The sequence below is a fragment of the Nicotiana attenuata genome, chromosome 10 (assembly GCF_001879085.1).
Source record: "Nicotiana attenuata strain UT chromosome 10, NIATTr2, whole genome shotgun sequence".
NCBI classification, from domain to species: domain Eukaryota; kingdom Viridiplantae; phylum Streptophyta; class Magnoliopsida; order Solanales; family Solanaceae; genus Nicotiana; species Nicotiana attenuata.
This window is the reverse complement of record NC_031998.1, coordinates 1,198,767-1,207,916: the sequence shown is the minus strand read 5'-3', so window position 1 is coordinate 1,207,916 and position 9,150 is coordinate 1,198,767. Positions and strand designations below refer to the sequence as shown.

The following is a 9,150-nucleotide window of genomic DNA, read 5'->3' as shown; positions in this document are numbered from 1 at the left end:
CAGTAACCCTAACCCCCCCCCCCCCCCCCCCCTAAAAAAAAAAACATATTCATCACTGTGCTGAAATGTGTGATGACTTTATTAAGCTACCCCCCCCAAAAAAAAAATATTCATCACTGTGCTGAAATGTGTGATGACTTTATTAAGCTACCTGTTTCCTTCACACCTAAACCAGTTCCTCTCTATGTTCTCAGCTTAATGAAATGTTTCTCTCTTACAACTGATAGTGTAGTGAAGCCCTATACATGACCTTTAATTGAGCGGTTGCTGCTTCTTGATTGCTTCCAGTTGGGGAGATTACGTGACTTAGTATACTCTGGTTTTGTCTTTGTAAAATATTTCTCACTGTATGTAACATCTTTCTTACTCCAGGGAATCGAGAAATTTAAAAAGGCAGCTCAAGAGGTTCAAGGGAAGCAATTTAGTGGCCAGGCAAGCATATTAGCCAAATACAACTTGTGACAGAGAAATCAGCCAAGTCCCTTCTAATTCAATATCTGATTTGTGCTCTTAATATTTACTTAATACCCAATTCATCTCAAATCGATTTAGATTGTTTTATATTTAATGGAGGAACATGTGAGGCCATATGTTCCTTTTTTTTCTTCTTGAATGGAATAGATGGAAATTATACCGAGAAGAACAATTAAAGGTCCAATGTAGCTTCACGTGGAACATAAGTTATTTAAAAAGTCCCCATTATATAAAAACGATACTATTATTTTCACATTGATCAAAAAGAAAAAAGGGGCAATTTGACACCATGGTTATAAAAAAAGGCAATTTTAACTGCTGAAGCTAAGCAAATGGAGGGAATGTTGTTATCAGTCAGTTTTCAAGTGATTGATCAAATTTAGTCCAGGACTTGTGCAATCCTTTATTTTGATCGTTCTCTCTTCATGCACTTCAAAAAGCAACTTTCTTTTGTCAGCTCTCGGCGACCTTGTATCTCAGCCAAGTTTGTTTCTTTTCTTACTCTTCCTTCTGTTGTGATGTGCAGGATGCATTTGTCTTGTGGGACACTTATGGATTTCCATTAGATTTGACCCAGGTAAATGGTGCTCGAACGTGTTAATTCATATCTCCTAATCTCAGTGATAAAAAGCTGACTAATCTTTTTTGTCTCAGTTAATGGCAGAGGAACGAGGCTTGGTGGTTGATGTTGATGGTTTTAATGTTGCTATGGATGCTGCCAGGGAAAGATCAAGAAATGCTCAGAGCAAGGTTCTCTTTGTTGCTTTTGTTTCTCAACTGTCTCCAGCTAGGTTAATTTTGCTTTCACCCTTCGAGCTGTAAGGGAATGACATCTAGACCCATTTGGTTTTGTTCGGGCAATTTAAGCTTGCACCAATAAGTATGAAATTTTGGGTAGAAAAGGCTTAAGAATTTTACTGATCCTAGATGATTTTCTATGTTTACCTCTTTGGAGCCATGTCAAGATTGAGTATTCTTTTCTGGAAAAGAAATAGTTCCGAAGGAAATCATGTTTAATCTGTTAGAAATATCATACTTTAGAAGCTAAGCAAATGGATGAATTTGACTTGGACAGTCAAAGGGGCCTAATGAATGATGCCTCACGGACCACTTAAGGGTTGAGGTGACATGCAATGTATAGAGGTAAATCGAGTTAACATGACAGCGGCACCTATACGTTATACACTGGGTGAAGAAGTAGTGGAAATGTCTTGTAGAATGGGTTGTGGAGGTAAATAAGTTATAGCTGAAAAACAACTATTGAAGTGAGGTTCTAGATTCTACTCATGTTTCTGAGAGCATTCGTAGTTGTCATTCTTGGCACGTCAAGTATTTATCTTATAAATTCTAATTCACAAGTTAATAATTTATGATTACACCTTATGTTCTGAACCTATACTTGACAGAATGCTGGTGGTGCTATTGCCATGGATGCTGATGCTACTGCTGCGTTGCACAAGAAAGGGGTTGCTGCAACAAATGATATTTTCAAATTTACTTGGTTTCAGGTTGCTTATTTATCTTCCTAATGAAACTAGCATGACTGGCTTCTTCAATTGTTGCTTGCTTCAATTATTTTCTGCTGTTGTTTTAATTTAATTCTAGCTAGATGGTTTTCATATGTTTTGAATGTCAATTTCTGTAACTTCTCTAGCCAAGAACAAACTTCTTTCACTGCCCCATTCTCTTCTGGGGTTTCTTCGTCTTTAGAGGGTGTTTGGCTAAGCTTATAAGCTGGTCAAACTAGCTTATAAGCACTTTTCGGCTTATCTACGCGTTTGGTAAAGTTAAAAGTGCTTATAAGCCAAGTGCTTATAAGTTAAAAGCCATAAGCTGGTCACCCCCAGCTTATGAATTTTTAGCTTATAAGCACTTCAAGTTTGACCAAGATTTTTACTATTTTATCCTTAAAATATTTTTTTTAGAACAAAACTCTTACATCGATACTCACTACCTCAAGTATTGTTTCACCCCCCCCCCCCCCCTTCAAGTCTGCAATTCTTATTGACCATTTAAGATAAGCAAATTCTCTATTCCTTTGCATATTTGTATCTATGTGATTGTGTATTAATCTTTGAACTGTATGTAATAAATGAGGACATATCAAAATTTTGCTGCATTGCTTTCTAAGTGTTGTGGTGATGAAAACAGTGTTTGTTTCTCTTCAAATATTTATTTAGGTTTAATATTTACTTAGAAACTTTTGTCAATTTATTAATTATTATAACTTATGATTATATGCTTATCATAAAATAAATTTTATTTATCATAAAAGTTTTTTTATCTAAGCACAATTGTATTTAAAATAAAATGACAAATAGAATATTTTGTATTTGGATCGATCTGGAATCTAAAATTTTGAAGAAATTATGCCCTTATAAGTATAAACAGTTCTAAGGTTATTTAAGTCATTTTAACAGAAAAAGAGCTTATCGACACTTTTTTTCTCAAACTACTGCAGCAGCTTATTATCAATTTCAGCACTTGTATCCAAACACGTAACTGCTTATTTATTAAATCAGTTTCAGCACTTAAAAGTGCTTTTCAGCACCTAATGCTTATCAGCTACTTCAAATCAGCTAATCCAAACGGGCTCTTAGTCCTCTCAAATTGTATCAGTGCAGATCAACCCCCCTAACATAACAAACTAATCACTCTTGCTTCTTTCGTTAATTGTGTTTTCCTCTGTTCAATTTTTTATTACTGTACTTCTTTGTCTTGGATTTCCTGCCTATTTATTTTTCTAACTTGTACTCTCATACATTTTTCTAAACGTTTTTATTTTATTCTCTTAAGGTGACTGTGTAGTGCTTAGCTGTTGTAAATATATACGTATATGATTTAGTGCTCACGTCAGAGGTTTACTTCTGAATTTCTTAATTCAGGATCATGAGAGTGAGATAAAAGCTATTTACACTGGAAATGAGTTCTTGGAAAGTGCAGCAGCAGGTGATGAAGTTGGTATTATTCTTGAGAGCACTAGTTTCTATGCTGAACAAGGTGGTCAGGTAAAGTGCGCTTTCATATTTTGGTTAGAAAATGTCAAATGATGATAAGTCACTCTTCTTCAAAATACTGACAAGAAAAAGTTCACTACTCTTCAAATATTACTGGAAGGACACTAAATAGCAATATTGTTATTATTAGTAGTCCGGTAGAGGAGGGTGTAAACTAATTTAGTTCTTGTACTGTTGTAGTCAAAGGGTCTTATATAATTTTTTCCCGATGGAGTAAAGTCTCACTGCTCACATCAAATAGATGCAAAAAGATAGTATAAGGATTTTATAACTGAGCTCTCAAGAAATGACAATTAGTTCCTTAAGTAGAGGTGGCTATTCTAAAACCAGGGAGCTAATAAACTGCAAAAATCAGGGCAAAAAGATAGTAGAAGGATATTATAACCGAGCTCACAAGAAATGAAAATTAGCTCCTTAAATAGAGGTGGCTATTCTAAAATCAGGGAGCTAATAAACTGCATAAATCAGGGTCAAATATATCTGGAATCTGTATGGATTCACGTGTTTATGCATATCCCTCCCCACACACTCGGAGAGAGATAAATTAAGCTGAATAACAAAGCTTTAAAGAGGAGCTACCTCTATAACACTTTAAAAGAGTAGCGACTAATTAACAGTTGCATATATTTTTTTGGATGCTAAGCACTAAAGATGAACATTTGCTAATTGTTTGTTTAAGGGGAAGTATTTCCTGGCAAAAATTTAGGAAAGTAAGCAAACAAAAGAGACTCTCAAACATGTTTGGTTAACGGGAGATTTATTCCTTTTGCATATGCATTCTTTCTTGAAACTGGAAAAGTAAGATTGGAACTTACTAGTATGAACAGATTATTAGTAAGCTTAGTAAGCACTATATGAATATTGCTTTTTATATAGACACTAAATGAATATTGTTAGAGCTATATTAAAATCTAATTTCTCCTTTTTGATTTGATAACTTTTGAATCCCCACCCACCTCCCTCGCAGGGGTAGCATTTTTCTCTCTTTCCTCTTGGTGACGTAAACCCCAATTGGTTGAAGGTGGAAGGGCTTTGCAAATAGAGAAGCCCGTCCCTCGTCTGTAGTGAAATCTAATTGATATTTTCCTATCATCTTTTCTTCCTTTCTTTTCAATCAAATGCAGCATGAGAAGTTATGGAGGTTAGACATTGTGAGGATATCACATTCTTCAGAAACTTGAGGAGCCATTTTCTTTTGATAACCGATAGTGTAACCTTAATGTTTGTTTTGTCACTTGATGCATAAAAAAGAACATCAGAATAATGCTCATTTTACCAAGTTTTTGCTTCTTTCAACTAGAGTTCTGCAATTTGAGAAACTTAAGCTTATAGAATGTAATAAGGAAACTCTGGTTGCTTGGGGCATTGTAAATTCATCCATCTTTTTTTTTTCCTCCTTATGTCATGTGGTACTCTAGTTTCCTGTTTCTGATAAAGCTACTTGACTATTGGATACAGATATATGACACTGGATCATTGGAGAGTCCCAGTGGCTCTTTTCAAGTTTGTAATGTTCAAGTTTATGGAGGATTCGTTCTTCATATAGGATCTTTCAGTGGACAGGCACACAAGTTTTCTGTTGGTGATAAAGTAATTTGTAAGGTGACATTCTCTTCTGCTTGGCCTTTTAAAACCATATGATGCAGGCTTTTGGATTTGTTGTGCCTCTTTGTACTTACATGATTAGGTTTGATTTCCTTGATTGATTGAGCAGGTTGACTATAACAGACGTACATTGATCGCTCCGAATCATACCTGCACTCACATGTTAAATTTTGCCTTAAAGGTATTTTCCATAGCAGAATATAAAAGGATGGCAATTCGATTGTTTACATACTTGCTGGAGTTGATTGTCTGATGATGTTATTGAACTTTTCAGGAAGTACTTGGCGACCATGTTGACCAGAAAGGTTCCATTGTTCTTCCTGAAAAATTGAGATTTGACTTCTCTCATGGTAAGTAGCTTCCTTCTTTTTTTATTTTGGGTATGTGTGGTTGAAGCTGTTGTTGTGAGTATGGGCATCTCGATATGAAGAATGATAATCTTCTAATGCCTTGAACAGGGAAGCCAGTAAAGCCAGAGGAGCTAAGAAAAATTGAATCGATCGTTAATGAGCAGATTAAGTCTGAATTAGATGTATTCTCAAAGGAGGCAAAGCTGTCTGATGCCAAGAGTATAAAAGGTCTTCGAGCAGTCTTTGGAGAAGTAAGCATTCACGATTTAGCCCGACTTAATTCTGTTTTGACATTTAAACTTGTGTCTTACTTTTGTCCTGGTTGGGTTGTAGGTGTATCCCGATCCTGTCCGGATTGTGTCAGTTGGTCGTAAAGTGGAGGACCTTCTTGCTAATCCAGAAAATGAAGAATGGTTATCGTATTCTGCTGAGCTCTGTGGTGGTAATTTTCTTTTATTCTCTAATTACTATTTATGGGGGTGCATTTATGATGTTAAAAAAAGGGCAGCCCGGTGCACTAAGCTCTCGCTATGCGCGGGGTTTGAGGTAGTGCATTTATGATGTTCCTGTGACTAATTTATTGATACTCAGGAACACACATTTCTAATACAAGGGAGGCTAAGGCATTTGCTCTGATGTCTGAGGAGGGAATTGCCAAGGGAATCCGAAGAGTTACTGCTGTTACAACTCATCGTGCTTTTGAGGCCACAGATTTGGCATCCTCACTCGAACAGAAAGTAAATGAAGCATTCCAGACTGATGAAAGCTTGCTGGAAGAGGTTAGTGCTTGTATAACCCACTCTTCTTGAACCAGTAAAATCTGAATTCTGTTTTGGTCTCTATCCTTTGTGTGATAAAACCAGGCATTCTTTCCTGGAAATGAAGTAAAATATCCTGAAGAGTTGTAATCATTGAGGATTTGATTTGTTGAGATGAATTTTTTTTATCGTGAGGATTTGAAGTGAAATTGATTGGCAATAGTGCTAACCCCCAAAAAAGTTGGGCTATGAAGTCCTTGATACAGTAGTTTCATTGACTATAGCAGACGGAAAGAGTCACCCTTCTACAAGTTTTAACATCAGACTCATATGTCATGTTAGTGCTCATCCAATCAAACTGTCCTCCTTAAGCTCTTGCTCCTTGGGCTGTCATTAACTGGACAGTTCATTGCTTCCACTTCTAAGTATTGCTTCTTATTTAATGATTCATTTGTTCAGCCATTGAAGGGGAGCCTTGGCTAACTGGTAAAGTTGCTGCCATGTGACCAGGAGGTCACGGGTTCAAGCCGTGGAAACAGCCTCGTGCATAAATGCAGGGTTAGGCTGCGTACAATAGACCCTTGTGGTTTGACCCTTCTCCGGACCCCGCACATAGCGGGAGCTTAGTGCACCGGGCTGCCATTTGTTCAGCCATTGTGCTACATGGTTATAGAACTGCTTAAATAAGCTACTCATATCAGACGAAAAGAACTTAGTTATAGAACTACTTCATGTCATCTTTGTTTATGAAGCTGAATTATAGAGCAAAATGTGCCAGAGTTGTTAGTAAGATGTACCTTTTTATTCAGTCATGTTTCTTATTTGTCCCCTGCACTGTATCTTCCTCCTTGGGATGTCGCGGAGCTTGACAGTTTCTGGCTAATCTATTCGGCCAAGCATCGTTTTGTTCTTTAATCTTGGCAAATTGTAGTTGATCCAGGGCTTTCCAAATTTAGGACTGATCTTTGTTCCTACTGCTACTATTGCTCCTTATGATGCATTCAACCAGCAATTTCTTAATTTCAGAAAGTAACTTCTTTGAATGCTGCCGTGGAGAGGGCACAAATTCCCACTGTTAGGAAAGCTGATCTCAAGGCCAAACTCTCTGCTCTCCAGGTATGTGTTGTTTGTGTCATGGTTGAAGGTAAATAAAATTTTCTTGGAAAGAAAAGTAATATGATGATGGTTTACTTCAGAATCAAGTCATAAAGGCCAAAAAGAAGATAGCTGCAGAGAATGTACAAAAAGCTGTTAAAGCTGCCTCAGAAATGGCTGAAGCTGCAGCTTCTGGTGGAAAAGCATACTGCATCCTGCAGATTAGCGTGGGTTTGGACACTGCTGCAGTCCGTGAAGCAGTTGTCAAAGTCATGGAACAGAAGGTTATTAGCTCGTACATGTTAAACTTAAGCTTGTGTTTTCCTCTAAAAGGTAAAATATATATACAAGTCATGACTGTTTCATTGGTTGAACAGGGTATGGCAGTTCTGGTATTTAGCACAGATGAAGCTGCTAACAAAGTTTTGGTCTGTGCTGGTGTACCTGAGAAAGGTGACAAGTGCCAGCAGTTGAACGTTAAAGACTGGTTGAATGCAGCTTTGAAGCCCTTGGGAGGTAAAGGTGGAGGAGGAAAAGGTGGTCTCGCGCAAGGCCAGGTTTGCATCGTAGTCATTTCTGTTACCTTCTAAGTTTCTATAGTTATCGAAGAAAATTCTGGGAACTAGTGGTGGACTATTCTTTTCTAGCTCTTAAAATAGTTTTGATTTTACTGGCATATCTGTAAATATTTGTGCAATGCACAAAGTAGATTCAGTTAGAAACTGAAATGTTACTACTTGTGATGGTTGCACATATTTGCAGCCCTTAAATGGGAAGACATAGAAGCACATAATGTGCATTGCAAAATTATCTAACGTGATATTCCTCTTCCTTAATTCTTATGTGGGATGTCCGTTGCTTGTTACTTTTGTATTCACGGTGGTTAAGTTTTTTCCTTTCAGGCAACTAATATATCACATGTTGGTGAGGCAATGGATGTTGCAGCGTCATTTGCAGCTATGAAATTAAATTGATAAGTAAGACCAAGGTGCCAATGCGAGTTTTTACCGACTGAAGGTGATGCAGCTGTTCTAAGCAATTTGATTGGTCATGATTTTAACGGGTGGTGGTGGGAGGCTCTTGTTAAGCCAACTTCCGTCATTTGCCACTCGGTCATTATGTTGCTTTCTGTGAGCTACCTTATTATATGCAGAAAGTGCAAAGAAAATTAGGAAACATTTATGTTGATGTTACCTGTTTACTGGATACTGCACACTTGTTATACACAAAAGAACGGAGAAGATTTTCTGGTTTTATGGTAGTCCATGTTTGTTCACGTAAGTTTTCTGACTAGTATGTGGTCCAATTGGGATGGATTGGACTGGCTTTTTTAGATGTACAGAGAAAAGAAAAGAAAAGAAAAGGACGTGCTGATAACCGAGTGGCCAAGGTTTGGATTTGGTTACAAGGTTTGAATTTGAATGTCCAATTTGTTATCGGTTAGTGTGGTTTGCAGTACGAAATTCACTGATTATTACCATTTTATGAAAAGAGAAATTACTCGAACAAAATATCTTTAGAAAATACAATTTAGAGTAAGTAGCTCATTTCCAGTCCATGACAATCAATCAGCTTTTAGGACTTCATCTTATATTTTGTGATTAAAAAATTCTCATAACCAGCATCATAAAATGTTTGAAGAAAGCTGAGTGACAGAAAAAAGGAAAAAGAAAAGTAACACTCAACCTACACCAACGAAGAAGCATTTCTTTCCTATCCCAAACGCCACTATGCTTCTAAGAAAAAGAATACTGTGCAGGTAAATCGATCTTTACACCACAAATCTCAAACCGGTCGATTATGCCATCGACAAAGCATCATTGTCAAGGAAATGGGGGTGGGTGGGTGTGG

The 9,150-nt window shown here is 37.1% G+C and overlaps 1 protein-coding gene across 1 annotated transcript in view; it reads left to right on the top strand.

Annotated features, from left to right (window-relative positions):
* Nucleotides 1-8,580, top strand: part of LOC109232887 (alanine--tRNA ligase) — a 13,470-nt gene extending 4,890 nt beyond the window's left edge. The window contains exons 9-23 of the mRNA XM_019398577.1: nucleotides 373-432; nucleotides 1,001-1,051; nucleotides 1,129-1,224; nucleotides 1,881-1,982; nucleotides 3,360-3,482; nucleotides 4,950-5,093; nucleotides 5,206-5,277; nucleotides 5,371-5,446; nucleotides 5,555-5,697; nucleotides 5,780-5,888; nucleotides 6,038-6,225; nucleotides 7,231-7,320; nucleotides 7,401-7,583; nucleotides 7,677-7,856; nucleotides 8,202-8,580. Of these exons, the coding sequence (XP_019254122.1) occupies nucleotides 373-432; nucleotides 1,001-1,051; nucleotides 1,129-1,224; nucleotides 1,881-1,982; nucleotides 3,360-3,482; nucleotides 4,950-5,093; nucleotides 5,206-5,277; nucleotides 5,371-5,446; nucleotides 5,555-5,697; nucleotides 5,780-5,888; nucleotides 6,038-6,225; nucleotides 7,231-7,320; nucleotides 7,401-7,583; nucleotides 7,677-7,856; nucleotides 8,202-8,273 (1,689 nt within the window). The 3' untranslated portion in view covers nucleotides 8,274-8,580. The remainder of the gene's footprint in view (nucleotides 1-372; nucleotides 433-1,000; nucleotides 1,052-1,128; nucleotides 1,225-1,880; nucleotides 1,983-3,359; nucleotides 3,483-4,949; nucleotides 5,094-5,205; nucleotides 5,278-5,370; nucleotides 5,447-5,554; nucleotides 5,698-5,779; nucleotides 5,889-6,037; nucleotides 6,226-7,230; nucleotides 7,321-7,400; nucleotides 7,584-7,676; nucleotides 7,857-8,201) is intronic.